The sequence below is a fragment of the Pediculus humanus genome, genomic scaffold, assembly GCF_000006295.1.
Source record: "Pediculus humanus corporis 1103172107591 genomic scaffold, whole genome shotgun sequence".
Classification (NCBI taxonomy): Eukaryota; Metazoa; Arthropoda; class Insecta; order Psocodea; family Pediculidae; genus Pediculus; species Pediculus humanus.
In genome coordinates this window covers 103,308-127,129 of record NW_002987205.1, presented here as the reverse complement: position 1 = coordinate 127,129, position 23,822 = coordinate 103,308, and the positions used below count along the sequence as shown (strand labels likewise).

General features: G+C 24.8%; 7 protein-coding genes across 7 annotated transcripts; 6 read left to right on the top strand and 1 right to left on the bottom strand.

Moving 5' to 3' along the window:
* Positions 1-981: 981 nt before the first annotated feature.
* Positions 982-1,589, top strand: Phum_PHUM228020 (uncharacterized protein; the record flags this gene model as incomplete). Its single annotated transcript, XM_002425888.1, has 3 exons — positions 982-1,228; positions 1,312-1,464; positions 1,537-1,589. 3 exons carry the CDS (start codon positions 982-984, stop codon positions 1,587-1,589), a joined length of 453 nt encoding a protein of 150 aa, XP_002425933.1.
* Positions 1,590-5,384: 3,795 nt separating this feature from the next.
* Positions 5,385-8,590, top strand: Phum_PHUM228010 (tryptophan transporter, putative; the record flags this gene model as incomplete). Its single annotated transcript, XM_002425887.1, has 14 exons — positions 5,385-5,448; positions 5,641-5,712; positions 5,787-5,984; positions 6,054-6,185; positions 6,272-6,581; positions 6,665-6,798; positions 6,869-7,008; positions 7,086-7,189; positions 7,269-7,393; positions 7,465-7,577; positions 7,668-7,808; positions 7,892-8,092; positions 8,187-8,354; positions 8,492-8,590. 14 exons carry the CDS (start codon positions 5,385-5,387, stop codon positions 8,588-8,590), a joined length of 2,001 nt encoding a protein of 666 aa, XP_002425932.1.
* A 2,172-nt stretch (positions 8,591-10,762) lies between these two features.
* On the top strand, positions 10,763-15,083 carry Phum_PHUM228000 (Exportin-2, putative; the record flags this gene model as incomplete). The annotated part of the gene is made up of 16 exons (XM_002425886.1): positions 10,763-10,993; positions 11,076-11,268; positions 11,382-11,527; positions 11,625-11,822; positions 11,903-12,070; positions 12,153-12,279; positions 12,416-12,579; positions 12,666-12,855; positions 12,934-13,132; positions 13,215-13,415; positions 13,505-13,656; positions 13,739-13,950; positions 14,057-14,274; positions 14,350-14,544; positions 14,691-14,851; positions 14,929-15,083. The coding sequence occupies 16 exons, from the start codon at positions 10,763-10,765 to the stop codon at positions 15,081-15,083; spliced, it is 2,910 nt and encodes a 969-aa protein (XP_002425931.1).
* Positions 15,084-16,203: 1,120 nt separating this feature from the next.
* Positions 16,204-17,272, top strand: Phum_PHUM227990 (the record flags this gene model as incomplete). Its single annotated transcript, XM_002425885.1, has 3 exons — positions 16,204-16,434; positions 16,728-16,920; positions 17,139-17,272. The coding sequence occupies 3 exons, from the start codon at positions 16,204-16,206 to the stop codon at positions 17,270-17,272; spliced, it is 558 nt and encodes a 185-aa protein (XP_002425930.1).
* Positions 17,273-18,225: 953 nt separating this feature from the next.
* Positions 18,226-18,899, bottom strand: Phum_PHUM227980 (uncharacterized protein; the record flags this gene model as incomplete). The annotated part of the gene is made up of 4 exons (XM_002425884.1): positions 18,226-18,309; positions 18,445-18,532; positions 18,607-18,773; positions 18,867-18,899. 4 exons carry the CDS (start codon positions 18,897-18,899, stop codon positions 18,226-18,228), a joined length of 372 nt encoding a protein of 123 aa, XP_002425929.1.
* Positions 18,900-19,091: 192 nt separating this feature from the next.
* Positions 19,092-20,200, top strand: Phum_PHUM227970 (protein Vhl, putative; the record flags this gene model as incomplete). Its single annotated transcript, XM_002425883.1, has 2 exons — positions 19,092-19,552; positions 20,179-20,200. The coding sequence occupies 2 exons, from the start codon at positions 19,092-19,094 to the stop codon at positions 20,198-20,200; spliced, it is 483 nt and encodes a 160-aa protein (XP_002425928.1).
* Positions 20,201-20,295: 95 nt separating this feature from the next.
* Positions 20,296-23,822, top strand: Phum_PHUM227960 (protein ariadne-1, putative; the record flags this gene model as incomplete). Its single annotated transcript, XM_002425882.1, has 12 exons — positions 20,296-20,483; positions 20,563-20,770; positions 20,864-21,043; positions 21,118-21,298; positions 21,373-21,527; positions 21,598-21,834; positions 22,287-22,294; positions 22,564-22,783; positions 22,858-22,992; positions 23,088-23,251; positions 23,363-23,501; positions 23,592-23,822. 12 exons carry the CDS (start codon positions 20,296-20,298, stop codon positions 23,820-23,822), a joined length of 2,046 nt encoding a protein of 681 aa, XP_002425927.1.

Below are 23,822 nucleotides of genomic sequence, written 5' to 3'. Positions count from 1 at the left end.
CGTTCATAATTTCCCTCCTCCCTTTCCCTCCTCCCTTTCCCTCCCACTTCCCTCCCTCGCCCCGCCCCCGCCGCCAAAAAAAAATATTAATATAGTCATTTATTACATATTAATTATATATACTTAATTCAAAAATTAATTTTCTATTAAAAAAAAAAAAAAAAAAAAAACTTGTTTACATTATTTTATTATTATTAATCATAAATTATTTATTTAAAAAAACCTATAATTATGTTCAATAACTTTAATAATAAATAATAACAAATAAAGAAAAAAAAAATTTCTTTTATAGGCGGTTAAATGTTACGGTAAATATTAATATATAATATAAAGGGGAAAAGACAAGTGAGTGTTAAAAGGTAATAACTACAATTTTATATATGTACATATTATTAAATGAATTAACGTTGTTGATGTTATTTTATTGGCTAGAATATGTTTTTAATGTGACCGACCTTTTAATCGTTTATCTTTTAAACAACCTCCTTTTTATTATACTTTTCGAATATTATCATTTATTTAAAATATCATCATTTCATGTGTTTTCTTTTCAAAACGTTTTTCAAACAGAGAAAAAAAATATCGATAAAATTTTTTTTTTTATTTTGTGTATAACACGAAGCCATATATTTACTTATTATTATTATTATTATTATTATTTTTTTTTTTTTTTTGTTAATTCTCCCGTTAATACTTTTTAATCGGCGAATGAAATTTATTATTATTATCATTAATAATTATTCGAATAAGAAAAATTTTTTTTTAAAAAAAAAACTTACATTTTTGCCCACGTTGTGTTGTTATTAGTCCACCTGTTTTTTTTTTTTTTTTTTTAAAGAAAAGTCGGAAAAACACCTGTGAACGTAATTATTATATTTTACCATGACGTTTTTTTTCCTTTTTTTTTTTATTACAGAGACATATTGCGACGAAAACGTGTCGTGATAATAATAATAATAATTGTAAATAATAACAGTGGAAATGGATGAGAAAAATTTATCGGGTTATAATAATAATAATTCGAAAGATCAAAATTTTTCATCATCGTCTGAAAGTTTAAAAGCAAATTATGGAGAACATTCTGGATCGTCAAACGAAGAAAATTTATCACCAGAATACGAAAGTGAAAAATTTAAATTTTCCGAAGAGAATGTTAATAAAGAAATGAGAGAAACGTCTTTCAGTCAAATTCCGGAAAAGTCTAAGACCATCATCAAAAATATTATTGGTTTGTATTTTATTTATTATTATTATTATTATTACAACTATTTGGTACTTTTATAATTAATAAATAAATAAATAAATTAGCAGATGATAATATGGATGATAAGAAAAATTCAATGACCGTAACTGATGATGATACGTGTAGTGGCATAGGCGTCGATGGCACAATTGTTGATAAGATGTTGGCAATGCAACGTGACGACGGTTATGGAAGTTCATATTCATCACCTCATAGTGCAGGTAAAAAAAATAAAATAAATACATAAATTTATTTAAATAATTCATTACTTAAAAAAAAGTTATCAATAATAGTGTTTACCTTTAAAATATTGACCCCACGTTATCTATTATCACTGGAAGGATAAAAAAAAGAAAAAAAACATGAGGTACTCCTTAAAAATTATTTATTTAATAATCGTTCGCGAGATTAAAAAAAAAAAAAATAATATTAATAATAATAATTTATAAAACCATGGCAACGAATATAATTTAAAACCACACAAAAATATTATTATTATTATTCCAATAAGGAAAATATTATGCATTTAAGAGCTCATTTAAAAAAAAAAGAAAAAAATTTAGTCTTTATGATATTCCTTAAAATAATAACAAAACATAAAACCACTTATTATTATTATTATAAAATAAATAAATTTAATATAATTTTTTTTTTGTTCTTCTTCTGCTGTTGTACATATTCGGCGCCGTTTTAATTCAAAAATAAACCAACTAAAATGTCGATTTTTAAAAAAATTATCTTGTCAGGAAATAAAAAAAAAAAAAAAAAAGAAAAACTTTTTTAAACTGTTTAAAACATTTTAATTTTAATTAAAACTTTTTTTTTTTTTGTAACTGATAAAGTTCAGTTGGAAAAATTGTGAGAAAAAAATCTGGAAAAGGGAGGGAAAATTCATTTTTCATTTTTTAATTTTTGTTTTGATGTTGTTGATTGTTTAAATGGCTTGCAAAAAAAAAAAAAAAATTGTTAAAAAATTAATGTTGGATTTAATTTTTATATGGACGCGAACGCGCACTCACGCACGCACCCACGCAAACGCACATAAAAAAAAATTCGTGTGAAAATTAAATTTCCGCCGGGAAAAAAATTTTATTTTAATTTCGGGAAATCAGGTATCGGGAGGATAAAGTGGAGGGAGGAGAGGGAAAAATATACTATATTGTATTTTTCTCTATTTATTGAATTTTTAAATGACGTCATCACAATAACTCTCCTCCTTCTCTCTACTCCTTTGTTAAGAATCCTTTTCATACAAATTCCTGACATTTGTTTTGTCCTTATTTACCAAAAAAAAAAAAAAACCGTGGCATTATTATTATTATTATCATCATCATCATCCGCGAAAAAGTTTTTTACCCTTTAAAAAAAAATATAAGTGTAAACCGTTAAAATTAATTCCCCTTAAATTATTTTTATTCAAAATAAATTTTTTTTTTTTTTTTAAATAATTTTACCGCCATTTTATCATCATTATCATTATTATTATTATTTTATTAAAATTACTCATTGAAACGTGGAAAATTTTTATTATTACTTTAACATAAAATTATATTTTTTAAAATTAAAAGTTTGAATGAATGTAAAACAACAATAAATGATGATAATTTTCCTTTATTATTATTATTATTACTATTATTATTATCACTATTATTATTATTATTATTATTATTATTTAGGTCGAATTAATATAAACAGTAATTTAATAAGATATTATTATTATTGTCATTCATAAGGTATTGGATTAAGATTTACGAAAATAATGTCGGATATAAAAATGTTTTATTATTTTTTAATTATGTTTCTTCTTCTTCTAATAATAATAATAATAATAAATTACTCGTTATACCGCCCATTTTTTTTTTAATTACAATATTTATCAAGTTACACATTTCATAAATTAAAACATAATAATAATAATAATAATTATAATTATAAAAATTTTATTTAAAGTATTCGATTGATGATGTGTATATAAATTAAATAAAATTTTTAATTTGATTTGATAGACGGGGGGAGGGGGAATTTTCATAAAAAATATTTGAGGGGGGTTAAATAAATAATAATAAAAGTGAGGAGTATACGGAATAATAATAAATATTCAAAGGGAAAAAATTTTTATATGATAAAATTTAAAAATGAATATTGAACGTTTGCGACCTCTTCGTTCTATATATATTGTATTCGATATATATTTCAATAAGTTCAAAATAATAAATAAGCGGGAAAAAAATTTATTATGAATATGAGAAAATATTGTTAACGAACAAAAGAACAAGTACTATCTATATAAGAGAAGCGATATTAAAAAATAATAATTATAATTCCAAAGAGGTTTTGCGAAAAAAAAAGGGGTTAAACCAATATTATTCGCCATTGTTATTCACGGTGTGTAGCTTATAAGTTCTCAATTATAAAAAAAAAGAGGTGTGCGGAATACTTCGTGTGTGTGTGACCATTTAAAAAATAATTTTCATTATGTCTATGAAGAACCTAAAATTTTTGATTGTCATTATGCGACAAAAAAATATTTCCTATTAAAACAATAAGAAAAAAAATGTATCAGGAGACACTGATACTCATGGCGAACAAAAAAGACCTGGGTTTCTAAACAAATGAAATGGATTATTTTAAAACCGATGTAATTCATTTATATTTTGTGAAAATTTTAATTCCAAAAAAAAAAAAAAAAGAAACCATGAGTAAAATACGTTTGTGTGTGTGTGTGTGTGTAATTGATATCCGGAAGATCGTGTTATGCGACATGTCTCATATTTTCATTGAAATATTATAAAAGAACCATACTTCCTCTTCCTCCTCCACCTTCTCCTCTTCTTCTTTAAAAAACGATGAATTGAAACTTAAGAATTTAAATTTATTTTATACTTAAAATAATAATAAAAAGAGCAGAAAATGAAAATTCTAAATATTAAATAAATGAGACCAAAAAAAAAAGGTAAAAACCGTAGATTTTTATTTAAAAAAAGTGCGTCGTCGTTGTCGTCGTCGTCGTCGTCTTTTATAAAGGATAAGAAAATGGAGAGAAGGTCATGATAAAAAAAAAGTATGGCACGATTTTCATTTATTCGAGAAAAAAATAAAAATAAAAAATAAAAAGCGTCAGAATTCCTCAGGAGTGTGGAATTCCTTACTTCTTAAATGGTATTACTAAGCCCTAAGTGAAATTCTTTATAAAATTCCAGTCTTTACCTCTCAATTTTTTTTTTTATTTTTATCCCGACTAATTTAAAAACCCTCCGGTTTTCATTTTCCCCCTCCTCCTCCCCGTTTTCCCATTACTCCAGAATTTTTTTTTGTTATTTTCATATTTTTCTATTTTTTTTCTTTCTTTTTCCTTTTAATTTTTAAATGTATAAAATATTTTGTTTTTTTTTTCCCACATCACATATTATTATTATTATTATTATTATTATTATTATTATTATTTTTATTATTATTATTAAATTCACATACAAACATTTATTTATTATTATTATTAAATTTTTAAAAGGGTTAAAAAAAAATGGAAAAGAAAAACCGAACAAAAAACGTCACATTCACTCATAAATGAATATCGGAATAAAATATTTTTTTATATATTAATTTATTATTATTATTATTGTCCTCGTACTTTTGCGATTTTAGTTTTTTTTTTTTAAAATATTTATAAATTTTAAAGATTTTTTGCCAATTTTATTTTTATTTTTATGTACATAAATATTTAAATTGTTAACAATAAATTTCAATGTATGTATTTTATATTTTTTCTTTTGTATGTTTGCGGGGGGAGGGGAAAAACGTTTTCCAATAATAATTTTTATTTACTTAAACACTTTTCTCACGTTTTTTTAAAAAAACATATATTGTGTGACGTATATACAGGTAAATCGACACAGATTAACAAAAAAAATTTTTTTCACTTGAATATTATTATGTAATAATTATCATCATCATTATTATTATTATTATTATTTTAAATAGAATTTGTTAACTGAGCCAAAAATTTTAAAAAAAAAAAAAAAAAAAACAAAAACGTCTTGAGAGTAATAATTAAATTTCTTTAATTAAAAATAATAATTAAATTGATAAAAAAAACAATGAATGGTAGATGAATATCAAAATAATAATAATAATAATAATGAAAATGGAAAAAATTTTAGATAAAAAATTAAAAGCCATTATGAGAAAATCTTTCCCTCCCCTTTTTTGTTTAAATCCCCCCTTTTTAATAATAATAATAATAATAATAATAATAATTTTGTTAACGTAATAAAATATTTCAAAGGGGATAATTTATAAATTAAAGGGATTTTTTTTTTCGTGTTATTAGTTATCATTATTTTAATTTCGAACAAGAAAAAAGAAAAACATAATTTTTTTTTTTATTTTTTGTGTTTCAGGTGTTGCATCGAACAAATCGAAAACATCTCAAACCAAACCTGTATTGATATCATTTCCTTGGCTAACAAAAAGTAAGTCAAAAATTTACTTAAACGTTTCCTTTTTTTTTTTAATTATTTTTTTTTTGGGGGGGTTTTTTTGACAGGAGACATCGAAGTTAAATTAGATGAAAAAAAAGTCGGAGTAGAATCTCACGTTGTCATACCTACAACTATTGAATTTTCCGATTTGAATAGGGAAACATGGGAAAGAAGACTTGATTTTTTATTATCGATAATCGGTTTCGCTGTCGATTTGGCTAACGTTTGGAGATTTCCATATTTGTGTTATAAAAATGGCGGAGGTAATTTGGATTTAACCCATTCCACTAAAAAATTTTTATATTAAATGTAAAAAAATTTTCTTTTTTTAGGCGCTTTTCTCATTCCCTACACTCTAATGATGGTTTTCGGTGCTGTTCCTTTATTTTACATGGAACTTGTTTTGGGACAATATAACCGACAGGGTCCCATAAGCGTTTGGAGAATATGCCCATTATTTAAAGGTAAAAAAAAAAAAAAAAAAAAAAAAACAAATTTTTTAAATATTATAAAATTCGATAAAAATTATTTATTTATTATTAATTTTTAGGAGTCGGTTTTTGTGCAGTCATGGTTGCTTTTTACGTTTCTTTTTACTACAACGTAATTATAGCTTGGGCTCTTTATTTTTTAACTGCCAGTGCGACGCCAAATTTACCATGGGTTCATTGTAATAATTCTTGGAATACCGATCACTGTTGGGAATCAGCTGAAACCGTGCAAAAAATATCAGATAATGTTTCTTATTTTATGCAAAATCTAACGGAAAACGCGAAAAGTTATGACGAATCAATCAACACACATTCATCCGTACCTGATTCTATAAAAAATCGTTTTTCACCTGCCTCGGAATATTTCCAGTACGTTTTTCTTTCTTTCTTTTTTTTGTTAAACACTAAAAATTATAAGTTGTAAAAAAAAACTTTTTTTTTTTTTTTTACAGTCGTGCTGTATTAGAAATGCAATGGTCTGAAGGTTTACATTCCATGGGTTATCCAAAATGGCAGTTAGTTATTTGCTTATTGATTGTTTACATTATGCTTTATCTTTCTTTGTTCAAAGGTGTTAAATCATCTGGTAAGTCACAAATTTTAAATTTTTTAAAAATTGTCGATCGCGTATACGATAATAAAATGATATTTTACAGGTTTGGTAGTGTGGGTAACGGCTACCATGCCTTATGCTGTACTTACAATACTTTTAATAAGAGGATTAATGCTTCCTGGAGCACTATCGGGAATTTCTTATTATCTTAAACCAGAACTTACAAAGCTCAAAGACACCCAGGTGCTTGTAAAATGATAAAGTAAACTTTATTAAAAATATCAAAATAATTTTTTTTTTTTTTTTTTTTTAATAAAAAGGTTTGGGTGGATGCTGCGGTACAAATTTTTTATTCTGTCGGTGCGGGTTTTGGTGTTCATCTTTCCTATGCGAGTTATAATGAATTTCATAATAATTGTTTAAAGTAAGAAAATACATACACACACACAATTTGGAAAATTAATTTTCCTTTTAAATATATTTCATTAATTTTTTTTTTTTAGGGATTGTTTAATAACAACTGGAGTAAACTGTTTCACAAGTTTTTTCTCAGGATTTGTTATATTTACATACCTCGGTTTTATGTCGTACAAACATGGCGTTCCCATAAGTTCCGTAGCAACAGATGGTAGTTGATTAAATAATTACAATAAGTTTAAAAAAAAAAAAACAATGTCTTACTTTTTATTTATATTTTAGGTCCGGGTTTGGTATTTCAAGTTTATCCGGAAGCTGTTTCCACTTTACCAGGTTCTAATTTTTGGTCCATGTTATTTTTTTTTATGCTCATAATGCTCGGATTGGACAGTGCAGTGAGTATTACTCATTTTTTTCTGGAAAAAGAAGATAAATATTTGCATTAAATTGCTGTCGGGTACGAATGTTTTTCTTTTTGTTTGCAGATGGGAGGCATGGAATGTGTTATAACAGGTCTCATGGATGAATTTCATCATTTTTTCAAATCCATTAAATTTTCAAGAGAAATTTTTACTTTTTGTGCTGTCACAGTTTCTTTTTCTATCGCTCTCATCAACGTTACTCCCGTAAGTTTTTTATTAAAAATAAGGAAATTTCGAGAGAAAAAAAAAAGCAAAAACTTGGCATTTCTTTTTTTTTTTTTTTTTAGGGAGGGATTTACACATTTCATTTACTCGATACTTATGCAGCAGGTATTTCTCTTTTATGTTCTGCTTTATTTGAAGCAATTGCTGTTTCCTGGTTTTACGGTTTAGAAAAATTTGGAGACGATATTGAAGCTATGATTGGAATTCGTCCAGGTTTATACTGGAGAATTTGTTGGAAATTTTTAAGTCCTGTTTTTATAATAGTGAGTTACAAAAAAAAATTTTGATTTTATAACGAGAATGCTAACTTAGAAAAAAAAAACCAAAACAAAAATGAATTTTTATTTTTTGAATAAGGGTGTTGTAATGTTTGGGCTCTTTTATCATGAGTCACTACAATATGAAGAATACAGGTATCCAAGTTGGGCTGAAGGTATTGGATGGAGTTTGGCTATGTCTTCGATATTAATGATACCTTTAACTGCTATTATTACCTTATGTAGAACCGAAGGCACTCTGAAAGAGGTAAAATTTTTTAAAAATAAATTACGATTACCGTATAATAATAATAATAATAATATATTAAAAGGAAAATTATTGATAAGTTTTTAAAAGGTAAATTTCAACGCAAATGGACAATTTTTTTTATTTATGTTTTATAGAGAATAGCAATTAGTATTTCTCCAAAAGAAGAACATGAAGAATTAAGAAGAACTAAATTGACTGAACGTTTTAAACTACGCCATTGGCTTTATGTATAATTTTTTTTACTAATATTAATTAGTATTGACAATAAGCTGCGCTTAAAATAAAATAAATTTTATAACCTGCTGATTGATACATTACAAAAAACGTTATTTAATGCAAATTGAATGCAATTATTTACTTATAAATAATAATAAAAAAAAAAACAAATTAATTAGATTTAAATACGATAATGAAATATTTTAGGCTTGAATATTTCAAATAAAATATGGCGGCATTGTATATTTAAATAAATTTCATTTTAATTCGGGTAAAATGAATAAAAAATAATAAAATTAATAAAAATAGTATAATAATTTTTTTTATTATTAAGTCACAATATAGGAAAAATATAATTTACAACAATTTTTGCATATTATCACTGCTTAAAATTATTATTATTATTATTATTATTATTATAGGTGATAAACAAATTAAATAACGACCTTGTAAATTTTTTTAAAAATTAAAATAAAATTGTTTGTTAAAAAACGTTTTTATTTGACAGAAAGGGCCATTTTATAACTGATAAAAATTATAAAATAAATTTTTTCATTAAAATAATAATAATAATTAATTTTATTTTTAAAATTATCATCACTTAATAAAAAAAAAAAAATATTTTCTTTAATTTCCTAAATAAGTTTAAAATGATTCTTTAAATATTTTTTAAATTAGGAAAAATTTAGTAGCCATTAATGATAAACTGATAAAATGATGGTTGGGAAAACATTTTAATTTTTAAATACATGATTTTAGAACCCCAATAATTTTCCCTATTTTATAACTATTTAATTTTTATCACAATTTAAAACAATTTTAAAGTTGTGTGACTTTAATGATACATGTTAAACATATTTCCTAGTGCTTATTCGATCTTTTTTTTTTTTTTTTTTTAAATTAATAGCATACGGTTTAACCTTTGAAAATGATTAAATGTATTTCAATGTGCAATTAATTTCATATTAAATTTTAAATAGTTTCAAGCCTTTTAAATAGTCATATTTCATGAATGTGTCCTTCAAAAAGTTTTTTCATTTTTCTATTTTTACGAATGCAAACTAGACATTTTGTTTAATTGGACTCCGACTTTACGCAGATAAAATTGTCGATTTAAAAATTTATGTACTAGATAGTAAAATGTATAATAAAGACTAAAAAATTTGATTTGTTAAGATACCTTTAGATAATGCTGAAAACTTCTTTTTTTTTTTTTTAATTAATTCATCCTTTTAAATGAGAAATTAATGTAACTAATTATTATTATTCAAGACAAAAGTTACATTGAAAAAAATTACCACAAAATAAAATAAAAGTTTTTCAACGATTAAAATAATGTTAAATTATTCTTTGGGTTAAATAAAAATATAAAAATAAAATAACTCACCTTGTTGATTATTTAATTTTTAATATGGTTCGTTAAAAGTATTTTATTTTGTGAAAGTGCGACAACTTTCTAACTTTTTTCGACAAAAAAAACTGGTCGAATAACGTAGCACAGTTATTTAAAAAAAAAAAAATGAAACTATTAAATGCTTATTCAAATTGTTTTTTATATATTTAATAGCAAATTTTATTAATGTATTAATTCACAAATTTTTACAAAGATTTTCAAATTTTTTTTAAAAATGATGATATATGTACATGTGCATTTTGGCTACTCTCATATGTCGCTACTAAATTAAATTTACTTTAATAACAACTCTTTTCTTGTGCAAGAAAAAGTAACTTATTTTAATATACTTTTCATAGTTTACCAAGGTGTTTAAATTTTTTTTTACGGTAAATTGAGTTATTTTGTTATATATAAAATATTATTTTTTAAAAATAAACGTTTGTAATTATTTTTTTGAAATATTACCAAACAGTGTTTAACCGCTAATATTGACACCGGTTAGGCAGTGAAATAAACTTGATTATTGTTCTGAAACAAGTAAAATCAGGTTACAAAAATTAAAATTAAATCTTTATATTTATTATAACTTAATGATATTTGTTTAATATTTTCCATGTATTTTACACGTTTTTTTATGATTTATTTTAAAAAGTAAACAATCTATGTATATATGTATTAGTAATAATATGTAGGTGCTTTGAGAATGCATAATAATATTTAATATAATGTTATGTTATTTATGTATATAATAATGTTTCTAAATTTTAACTGTATTTAATATTTGTTTAAGGTCATGGAATTGACTGATAGTAATATTTCTACATTATCCGAGTACCTGCAACATACTTTAAATCCTGATATAAATGTAAGAAGGCCAGCTGAAAAATTTCTTGAATCTGTGGAAATTAACAAAAATTTTTCAATTTTACTTTTATACTTAGTGGATAAGACAGATGTTGATTTAACTATAAGAGTTGCTGGCTCTGTGGCTTTTAAAAATTACATAAAAAGAAATTGGAAAGTGGTAAATATTTAATTTCATCAGTTTTGTAAGATCACACATAAAGTTTTGCAATTATTTTAATGTATTTGTAAAATTTCTTTAGGAGGAAGGAGGTACAGATAGAATACATGAAGATGATAGAACAGCTATTAAATCATTAATTATAGATTTGATGTTAAAGTCACCAGAATTAATTCAAAAACAGTTAAGTGATGCAGTATCAACCATAGGAAGTTATGATTTTCCTCAAAAATGGCCTGGATTAATTGAACAAATGATCAGCAAGTTTTCATCTGGTTAGGTTTCATTTTCAAACTTTTTTATCAAAAACAATTTAATTGTTTTTATTTTTTGAAGAAAAATAAATTCGACTTGGTTAATATAATAAGTTTTTATAATGTATTTGTAGGTGATTTTCACGTAATTAATGGAGTATTACAAACAGCTCATTCTCTTTTCAAAAAATACAGGCATCAGTTTAAATCACAAACATTATGGGAAGAAATAAAATTTGTATTAGACAATTTTGCCAAACCTTTGACAGATCTTTTTAATGTAAGTGATGAATAACTGCTAATTTTTATCATTGATAGAAATCATCTTATTGTTTTTTCATAAATAAAGCATTAAATTTTAAATAAATATTTTTTAGGCAACTATGAATATTGCTGGAAGCCTTAAGGAAATTGAAGGGTTAAAAATTATTTGCTCAAGTCTTACTATGATTTGCAAAGTATTTTATTCTTTAAATTTTCAAGACTTACCAGAATTTTTTGAAGATAATATGGAAACATGGTTTACTCACTTTTTAACATTGCTTAGTTTTGATATAAAAGAATTGCATACTCAGGTACCAAACTTTAACATTAAGTACTAAAAGTGTTCGAAATACAAATTGAAGAATTTTTTTAAAAATTAAACTTTTTACAGGATGATGATAATGCTGGTATTTTAGAAAAATTGAAAGGTCAAGTTTGTGACAATATATCATTGTATGCTCAAAAATATGATGAAGAATTTTCAAATTACATGCCGACATTTTTCACAGCTGTAAAAGCCTTATTAATATCAATTGGTCCACAAGCCAAATATGATCATGTAAATACATTATCTGATATTTTTTAATAATTATCTGATATTAATAATAATATTTTAATAATGTAAATAATTAAATTTTCAGTTAGTTAGTAATGCTTTAGGTTTTATGTCAAATGTTGCTGAAAGGAAACACTACACTCTATATCAGGATTCAAATGTTTTGAATGAAATATGTAATAATGTCGTCATTCCTAATTTGGAATTCAGAAGTAAGTTCACTTTAATTTTCTATTCAAATTTTTTATAACATATGAAACAATCATAATAAATAAATTTGCATTAAAATTTTAATTTATATGTATTATATATTTATTAGCAAACTATAAATTTTATTTTTTTTCATAGCTAGTGATGAAGAATTATTTGAAGATAATCCTGAAGAGTACATCAGACGTGACATTGAAGGAAGTGATGTGGATACGCGAAGGCGAGCTGCTTGCGATTTGGTAAAAGCTTTGGCAAAAAAATTCGAACAAAGTATGATGTCAATATTTGGACAATATGTGGAGGTGAGTGTTTTGAATTTTTTATATTCAATATGGCATGAATTGGCGCGTAAAATATTTCATTGTATTCAATGTTTTATATTTAATAGGCAATGTTAGCACAATACGCTGCTAATCCAGCTGAAAATTGGAAATCTAAAGATGCAGCTTGTTTTTTGGTAACTTCTCTTGCTTCAAGAGGTCAAACAGAGAGACACGGTGTGACTCAAACTTCACAGTTGGTCAATTTATCGGATTTCGCTCATTTTCATGTATTTACTGAACTCTCACAACCAGATGGTAAGATTTCACATGATAGCTAAAAACCTAATTCTTTGATATTGAATTTAATTTTAATTTTTTTTTTTTTTTTTTTAGTTAACGCATTTCCCGTAGTAAAAGCTGATGCTATTAAGTATACAATGGTATTTAGATCAGTGTTACCCAAAAAAGTTGTGGCATCTTCTTTGCCCAATTTAGTACGTCATTTGTTGTCAACAAGCCCGGTTGTGCATACGTATGCAGCTGCTGCCATCGAAAAGATTTTAGCTTTAAAAGGACCTGATGGTAGCAGTTTGTAGGTTCTTTTGTGTAAATAGAAAATAATTATGTATCTCTCATAAACAGTTTTCAAAAAACATAATTTTTAATTTTTTTAGAATTGATGAGAAAGAAGTTATTCCCTTGGCAGGGGATTTATTGGCCAATTTATTTAGACTATTGGATTCGACAGCTTCACAGGAAAATGAATATGTTATGAAGGCGATCATGAGAAGTTTTATAGTTCTTCAAAGTAATGTCACTCCTTATCTCGGTGAACTTTTGCCGAAACTTACTCAAAAACTTTGTCTAGTTTCTAGGTAACTTCTAACATTTTAACATTTTTTAATGTTAGTGTGATTAAAAAAAAAAAAAAATTAATTTTTATGATTTTTTTTTTTTTTTAAAGGAATCCTAGTAAACCATATTTTAATCATTATTTATTTGAAACTTTGGCTCTATCAATAAAAATAGTTTGCGCTCAAACTCCTGAAGCCGTTTCAAATTTCGAAGTTGTTTTATTTCCAACATTTGAAGCTATTTTACAGCAAGACGTACAAGGTAAATCCGGATTTGAAAATTATTTAAATTAATTCAAACATTTTGTAAAATGAGAAAAAAAAAATTTATTTATTTTTTTCAGAATTTATTCCTTATGTTTTTCAATTGTTGTCAATGTTGTTGGAACTTCTTAGTAATACAGTAGGAAAAATTCCTGATTCATATTTTGCACTACTCCCATGCTTATTAGCACCGGTTTTATGGGAACAAAGTGGTAATATCAAACCTCTTGTTAGATTACTTCAAGCTGCGATTGCCTTGGGCCCACAACAAATAGTAAAAGAAAATCTTTTGGTAAATATATAATATGCATTTATATTAATATTATTTTGTGAATCATGTTTACAAAAAAAAAGGTTTGTTTAGCGAGATTAAATTTTGTTTTTTTTTTTTGTTTCAGAATGGGATACTTGGAGTTTTTCAAAAACTCATAGCATCTAAAATAAATAGTCATGAGGGTTTTAGCTTGATGCAACATCTAATTCATTTTATTCCTCAAGAAGCCTTAAAACCGTACATAAAGCAGGTTTTCGTACTTATTTTTACAAGGTTACAATCATCAAAAACGGCTAAATTTATTAAAGGCGTTATAGTATTTTTATCATTCTATGCATCAAGGTAGGATTTAAATAATGGACGATTGTTTAACCGTTTTAAATTAATTTTAATTACGTTCTTTTTGGTTACCTACAGGTATTCTCCAAACGAGTTGATAGCTTTAATTGATTCAATACAAAATGGAATGTTTGGAATGATTTTAGAAAGAATCGTAATACCCGATATAAAAAAAATTGTGGATCCCGTAGATAAGAAAATAACAGCCATAGGAGTAATAAAAACACTTTGCGAATGCGAATCTGTATTAAATGGAAATTATTCACAATATTGGTAAATTAATTATTGTTGTCAAACTCATTGTCCTGATTTTTTTCTTATTCAAAATTCCCTGACAATAAAATTAAACTTATTTTGATTTTTTCACTTTTACTGAAATTACCATTATTTATATAATTTATTAATATTATTTTATTAAGGTCTCCTTTATTAAATTCATTAATGGCTCTCTTCGAATCTCGAGATGATCATTCAATTCAACCTGAAGAAAATTCCATGGCCTACGAAGATAACGTTGAATATAGTCCGGCATATAGTCAGCTTGCAAATGCTCAAAAACCCCCATTCGATCCATTTAAAGGTACCCAATTAATTATTTAATATGGATTTAAAATATAAAATAAATAAATTAAATAATATTTTTATGTTACTTTTTAGACATTGTGGACCCCAGACTATATTTAGCTCATAGTCTAGCAAAACTATCCGTTAGTTCACCGGGAAAAGTCGGCATTTTAATTGGAACGTTAGGAGATGCAGAAAAAGTGAATTTAACTCAATATATGGCAGCAGCAAATGTTCAAATCTCTTAAAAAGGGAATAAATATAATAATAATAATAATAATAATACATTGTGTCAAATTTTTAAAACAGTTAAATCATTAGCATTTAATAAATGTTTATGTAAATTACAAAAGTTAATTTTTAACAGTTAATAATAAAAGTTAGTGCATTATGTAATGTATAATGAAAAAAAATATTAAGTTTTTTTGTGTCTATTTTTATCTTTACTGTATGAATTTAAAAAATTGTGAATTTCTACTCATTATTTAATAATGTATTTTTTAATATAATTTTATTATTATTTATGTAAAATTATTTCAAATATATATTAACTAGGCTTTTTTGTTATCCTGTTCAAAAATTAAAAAATTGCAAAAAAAAAAAAAATGAATACATGTTTCCATCATTTATTCCTATTACGTCGTCATTTAATTTTGAATAAAAATACGTCATCATAGTATTTTTTTTTTTTTTTAAGATTGGGTATCATTAAAAATAAAAAAAATATATTTTATAATTAAAATTCATATATTTCATTTTTATTTTTTAAAGTAAAATAATAATTAGAGATCATAAATTGTAACGAAAAAAAAACATTATAAATAAATGTCTGTTCAGTTAACGTGTTTACTACTTGAGTTTTTATATAAAATTTTTTAAAAGAGTTTTGAGCAATAATTTTATTTAAAAACAGCATATTTAAATAAAATAGGATTTTACAAAGTTAATTGTAAAATTTTTGTCGTTTTATAAAAATTCTAGATCATAATCTAATATTGCAAGGAAAAAAAAACTACGAAGTAAGTCGGCCATATTGAAAAAATTTCACTAAAGGTAATTTTAACTTAGAATATTAAATTTATTTTTTTATTATTATTATTTTTAAAATTATTTTTTTGTAACACTTAATTTTGTAGTGGTTAAGGTATTATTTAAATTTTTATTTTTATTTTATTAATTTGGTTTGAAAATATTTTTTTAAAATTAAATTTCTTTTTTTTTTTTTTTTTTTTTTTTCATTTCAATTTTTCTAAATGTTTTAGTTATTCTCATGAATTTATTTTTAGAATATTTATTTATTTATTGTTTCATACATATTTTTTTTAAATTTAATTAAATAATCGAAAATTTTTGAAAATATTTTTTAAGATGCTGCTTAACAAAGTATTATTAGAAACAATAACAAAAAAACAACCACCTATTATTAAGTATTCAATAGCTGGCTATTGTACCAAAGGTGGAGATTGGCATGATGAAAGGCGTCCCATTGGCAAAAGAGAATGGGTTGGATATGGTCTTTATTCATCACCTAATTATTTTGATAGAATTGATTGCCCCATGCCAGCTGTTAGGTTTAAGGAAATTACTGGGGATTTGGTAGTATGTATTAAAATATTCAAAATTTTTAAAAATTGAGATTTCCTTTTTTTATTTAATAAATTACTTTATTTTTTGAATTCAGAACACCCATCCTGCATGACCTGCACTCCTTCATTTTCTTGCTGAAGAATCCTCTAAAGTTGTTTTCCTATTTCTATCCTGATGAAATTTAAAAATTTTTTAATTAGGAAATATTCATAAACACATAATGTAATCATTACTTATTGTACGTTTTCAAATTAAATATAAACTCTAAGAAATCCTTTTACAAAATAAACTAAATATTATTTAAGGGTTTGAAAGAAAAGGAAAAGGGGGATTGGAAAAATTTAACGATGGATGAAAAAAAGAAGTTGTACAGGGCAAGTTTTCGACAAACTTTTGCCGAGGTAAATGCACCTACAGGTGAATGGAAATCTACATTGGGTGCATTACTTTTTATCTCTGGTTTGGGAATTTGGTTATACATGGCCTGTTACAAATATGGTGAGTAAACAATTAGTACTATTTACTGCTTTCATTCAATATAAAATTACTATTTTATATTCCCATTAATTATTTTAAAAGCATCATTAGCTGATGTTTTGTTTTAATAAAACTTTGGACTTTCATATTATGCATACATTGACTAGTAGCGAAAAAAAAAACTTAAGAAAAGGCTTAAAGATAAAAATATAAATTAAAAAATTATTATTAACTTTTAGTGTTACCAAAATTACCGAGCACATTTAGTGAAGAACATAGGCAAAAAATGTTCAGGCATATGCTTGTTAATAAATATGGTCATTTGAGTGGTGTATCATCAAAATGGGACTATGAAAAAGATGACTGGAAATAAAATTGTGATCACTAAATAATAAGAATGTAAAACAATGTCTTAAATCTTAATTTAAACTGAATTGTTTAGTTCTCATGCTTTGAAATTTCCACATTATTCGGTAGAAATATACTAATTATGAATAAATGTAGAGGTGATTCATTTTGAAATTAAAAATTGATAAATTATTATTTTGTTTTTGTTTTTTTTTTATGGTAAAGCATCCTATTCACTTTGTTACACATTATTCTTCATTAAAAAAAAAAAAAAGCTAAAAAGGAGAAAAGTTTAAAATTAAGGTTTATATTATATCAAATCATCATCTATATATGAACAGGAAATTTTAAAAAAAAAAAAAACCTTTTAGGTGTCATCATCCCCTGATCAAAATAAAACTTTTTATTAAGGAAAACACTACTGAAAAGTTTTAAATAATTTGAATTGTGCTAAGCTATTTTAAAACAAAATGACCCTTATTATTTCTTAATTAATAAATCAAAACTCTAAATATAATAATAATAATTAATTAAATCTAAAACTAATATTCATTTCTCTACATAACCATAGAAATAAACTATAAAGTATCTATAAAAATGCTTTTTTAATAATATTAATTAAATAACAAGTTTCGAATATTTTTAATTTACTAATGAAATAAAATTAGAGGTATTAAAAAATAATTAAAAGAAATAATTTAAATGATTAAATTTTAATATTTTATTTATTTAAGTTTTATTTATGATACATTTTGCACTTACATACTTAGTATATTTTATACAGTAAAAAAATTATTATAAAAATTTTATTATTTAATTATTACTAATCCATATATATATATATTAATTTTATTATTTATGTTTCTCCCAGAGAAATTTCTTTTACAATGCTTTGAAAATTCCTAAAAAAAAAATAAATAAGTAAATTTTTTCAAAAAAAAATATGCTATAAAATATTATTTTGTAAATTTACAATACTCACTTAGAAACTAAAGGATCACCTGGTATGTAAAAAGGATTGGAAACCACATCTACATAACTTTTATGTAGTTTTTTAAACATCTGAAAAAATTTTACTATAATTAAAAATTTGTCCAAGGTTTTCACAAACATTTATTTAAAAAATAATATGCATATATTTGTTCAAAAAGGTTTATGAATCAATGAAATAAATAAAAAATTTAATTTTAAACTTACACTGTGCACATCACTGTCTCTTAGAGCTACATTAGAAGTTCTAACAATTATTATTAATTTGATTTTGGTGTTGGTAGCATAACCATATCTAATTAAAAAAAATTTAGAAATAAGTAACAGTTATATCATTTACCAATAATTAAATAAATATAAAAACTATACATTTTATACTCTTCAGTAGAATGAAGTAAACCTAGGTAAAGTTTTTTAACCTCTGACGAACCCGTATTACATAATTTTTCTTCAATAATATCTAAAGATGTATGAATTTTGTAATGAAACTGTAATTCCAATTCAGGATTTGCAACCCATATGAACTGAGGAGAATTCTATAAACAAACGACAAAAAAATAATATATATTTAAAATCTTTTTAGTATTTTCCATAATAAATTTTTAATTATTGATAAAAATAAATATTACATCTTTTCCAACAACTGCAATGCATACGACCATTTTTTAAAATAAAAAAAATATCTTCGGCCCTCCTCTTTTATTGACATATCATGTTTTTATAAAACTGAAGTTCAATGTTGTCAAAACGCAAAAATGGCAACTATGCAAATATTATTTAGTGATTAAATTTATTACTAAATTCGGTGTTATAAACAATTTACGTTCAAAACATTTGTTGGTGATGTTCTTATAATGCTACCTATACGTTCTATAAATAATATCGACTCTGCTTTTGTACAATTTCAAAATAAAACAAATCGAAAAATCGATGTTTTGTGGATTAATTACGCTGGAGGATTAAAAAAGTACGGATCTTTGCAACCGTATGAAACTTTAAACGTTGATACATATAAAACACATCCATGGATATTTGTAGACCCCACAACTGGAATAAAAATGAAAGTGGGCTCTGGGACTGTATTTTACCCTTTATCTAATACAGAAGTCATTCGAATTTTGAGATTAAATGCGGATCAAGTGATCAGAATTCCTATTCCGATACGACTACCCGTATTTAGTCTTTTACAAATAACTTCTCAAATTGTGCTTTCATTGTTAAAAAATACAAGTGATATTGATAATTTGCAATTGCCATTAGTTTTGAAGCAAGAGATTTTGAAATTGAATGAAGAAAAAAATAAAATTGTATCTCAGTATTAATGGTAGGTTGTCGTGGAAGAAGTTTGATCAGGGGATGCCAAGTTTATTGTTTTGTTTAACTTGAATTTTAGCCGCCATTTTGTCATTACTATAAATCAATATCTTTTAATTTCTAATATAATAGTTAAAGCCTAATATGTGTTTTAAAGGCGATTAAGATTAATTTAACAAATTCTTTGATTGTACGTATTATTTTGTAATATTATAAAAACTGTGTTGTGCCTTATTAGTTCGGTATTGACTAATTATTTTTCGGCAGGGAATTCACTTAGAAATCGTAATTATTAAATTATAGGTGTACAAAAAAAGTTAATAATGAATGCACAATATTTATTTTTTATAAGTGATATCAAATTATAAATGAATACTACCGAAAAATTTGAATTATATATATAAAAAATAATATTATTTATAAATATTTTCATTTTTTCTGAATTCAATTTGCATTTCACAGAAAAATATTGATTTAAATACTTTAGTATGCACAGTAGTTTATTTAAAAATTTTAAAATACTAAAATTTCAATAATGAATTAAACTCATTTCAATATTTTAGAAGGCAATTTATTTGTGTATAATTTATTTTAAAACACTAATAAATTTGTTTTTTTTTTTTTTAGATATTTTAGCTATGAACATTAATAATAGGTTTATTAATTCCTTTATATTTTTACAAAAAAGGAGTTGCTATTGTAAAAAAAATTTTAAAAACATTTTTAAAAATTCTTGACAAAATAATGGGAAGTTCATCATCAAAATTCAAAAAATATTTGCATCACGGAGATGAATTTGCAGCTATGCAAGTATTTCAAAGTTCTCCAGAACTTCAAAAAAATTTAAACCCAAATTTGAGCTATGGAGAGCATTATAATCATGATACTGCCCTTCATTTTGCTGCTAAACATGGAATGAAACATTTATTAAGGTGAGTTCTGAGCTTTATTTTGATTCTTATTTAACAAAAATTTTTTAATATAATAAAAGAACTTGCATTGTTTTTGTAGGACTTTTTTAAATGATTTAGGAGGAAATCCTAATGTTAAAAATGGAAATAATGAAACAAGTTTACATTCTGCTTGCCAACTTACTGATAACAAGAGTTTTTCAGCAATGGAAAGAAGAGCTCACTGTGTGAGCCTTATAATTCAGTGGAGAGGTTTATTGAGGGATCCCAGTGGGAAAGAAAAAATTAATCTAGCAGCTCAAGATCAGGTAGGATTCAGTCATGAGAAAATTCCAATTTAGTAAATTATTAGTTTTTTTGTTTAATTTTTTTTTTTTAAATAATGGATTTATTTTTTTCAGAAAGGAAATACAGCTTTGCACATAGCAGCAGCCTCTGGTTTAGAAAGTTGTGTTACAGTTCTTGTAAATGCTGGTAGCCCGTTATTTTTAGAAAATAACGATAAAATGACTCCCTGTGACTTAGCTGTTAAAAATGGACAACACACCATTGCTCAACTCTTGGAGACAAATATGGTTTTTGTAAGAAAAATTCATTGATTATAACTTTTTTTTTTTTTTAATATATGTTAATGAAAAACATTTTAATATTTTAGGGTGATTGCTTAGATTTTCAATGTGAAAATGAATCTTATAGCAATCCTTATGAAGTAGAAGAGCTTTATTGTGGATTACGAACTCAGGATCTTCAAGAAGCTAAAGATCAATTGCTAGTTCAAACTTCGGATATGTTGCAGGTGCCATTATTTACGGCAGAAGCTTTGTTAAGAAACAATGGTAATTAAATAGATGAATATATTTTAATAAAAAACCGGGAGAAACAGATGAGTTTACCACTTTTTTTTTTAAAGAATGGTCTCGAGAAATGCTATTAGAAAAATGGATGAAAGACGCCGTTTCCTGCTGTAATTCAGCTGGTGTTGAACCTCCACAATCAGCATTCAATGCAACTGCCACTTATAAAGATTCCAGTTTATTGAAAAATCAAGACTCTTGTAATAATGAGGTAAGGAGTATCCAAAATAATGAAATTGAACTTCATTGGTAAAAATTTACAAAAAAATTTATTTTTCTAGTGTGAAATATGTATGCTGTCGATAACAGAAGACGATAAACCTTCAATAAAGATTTCATGTAACCATAATTTCTGTTTTCAATGCTGGGAAATGTATTTATCGAATAAAATTTTAGAAGGAATACAACACAACATATTGTGTCCTGCTTTTAATTGTCACATTTTAGTACCAAATGACGTTATTGAACGCCTCGTGAGTCCTGACCTCGCTAGACGTTATCTACACTTTGACATCAAGGTAACATTTCTTTATTTATGGAAATATTTAAAAAAAAAAAAACAGTAATCTTTTAAAAAAAACTAAAGCTTACCGTCTTATAATTTACTATAATTTAATATTGTTTACATTTAATTTGAAGGCATTTGTAGAAAGTAGCAAAAGCATTAAATGGTGTCCAGTAGCAGGATGCGGACGCGCAGTTAAACTTCCCGAAATGGAGCAAATTCAATCAAATTCAACGAATTCTCCACCGGGAAAGACTGAACCATTAATATCTCACGCTGTTGATTGTGGAAACGGTCATTTTTTCTGTTGGTAAGGGAAATTATAATGTTTCATTCTTTTGCACGATTTTTTTGCAATAATTTGACACGTCAAAATTAATTCATTTAAAGTGTCCGAAGAATCCAGGACTTTTTAATAGAAAGAACAAACTCGTGGCAAAAACCTTGAAAAAATTCGAACTAAAGTTTTTGTTGTTTTTCTTGTTAAAGAAGAAGAAGAAAATCAAAATTTTCGGTAAACAAAAAATGTTAATTCATCAAAAATTTATTGCAATTTACTTTTGCAAATTAGTGGGAACTTTGCAAAAATGGTTTTTTTTACTAAATGTAACGTCCCATAATGTTTTGTATTTATCATTATTATTTTTTTTAATAGGGTGACTTAAATTAGTAAAAATGTATAATAAATAAAATGTATGATTTAAATAATAAAAAATGTTGAAATCAATTAAATATTCCTTAGGGAATGTTTGGGAGAAGCTCATGCACCAAGTGGATGTACTCAATGGAAGCAATGGTTGGAAAAGGTGAATAAAATAAGGCCTGAACAATTAAGTAATGACATGAAAAATTTAGAAGATGCTTCTAACTGTTTATGGTTGGTTTCTAATTCAAAACCTTGTCCCAATTGCAAAAGTCCAATTCAGAAAAATGAAGGATGCAATCATATAAAATGTTCTAAGGTTGGTGTTTTAGATATTTTATATTTTCACGTTAATATTTTATAAAATAACTTAAAAATTTTTTTTTTTTTTAGTGTAAATTCGACTTTTGTTGGGTTTGCTTAGAAGCTTGGAAAAAGCATTCGTCAGCTACCGGTGGTTATTTTCGATGTAATCGCTTTCCGGCTGCAATAAAAGCAGACGAAAAACAAGAAGTTTTAATTAATGAAGTAAGTATAAATAAATAAATTTATGATTTTTTTTTTTTCATTTCTGTTTTTTTTTTTTTTTTTTTTTTTTAATAAAAATTAATTTTTGTTTTTAGGCAGTTGCTAAAAGTCAACGGATTCAAGAGTTAAATAGATTCTTGCATTATTATACGAGATTTAAAAATCATGAACACAGTAGAAAAATAGAAGAATCTTTATTAAATGCCGTCAAACCCAAAATGGAAGTCCTCGCGTCTTCTTTAGTTGATCGAAAAAGTTTGTATCATTTTTTTTTTTTTTTTTTTTTTTTTATTCTATTTATAAATCGTTAATTTATTGTCTATAATGTTTCTAATTTTTTTTTTTGTTTTACAGTAAAATTATTCGAAAGAGGAAAAACGTGTACGAAATTTGTAGAAGATGGCGTTCGTGAATTATTAAAAGCTCGTAGAGTTTTATCTGGATCCTACGTTTACGGTTTTTATTTGGAAGATCACGGTTATAACAAAACCATTTATGAATTCATGCAGGTATTTTGGTATTTATATAATTAAAAAACGCGAACTGAAAAATTTATGAATCAGTAAAAATTTTCTTTTTTTTTTTTTTTTTTTCTGTAGAATGAGCTGGAAGTAGTTACGGAAAAATTATCAGAAATGATAGCTCGACCGTATTTAATAACTCCCCGTCATACAATTATTTTCACAACTTTACTCTCAAGAAGAAAAAGACACGAATTCGTTCAAGCCGTTTCTAAAGGTTTGATCCCGCCGGAAACGCCTCCTTCCTTCAGGAAAAAGAAAAAAAAATTACCCGGATTTTTTGTTTTGGATACAAATAACGAAGTATGA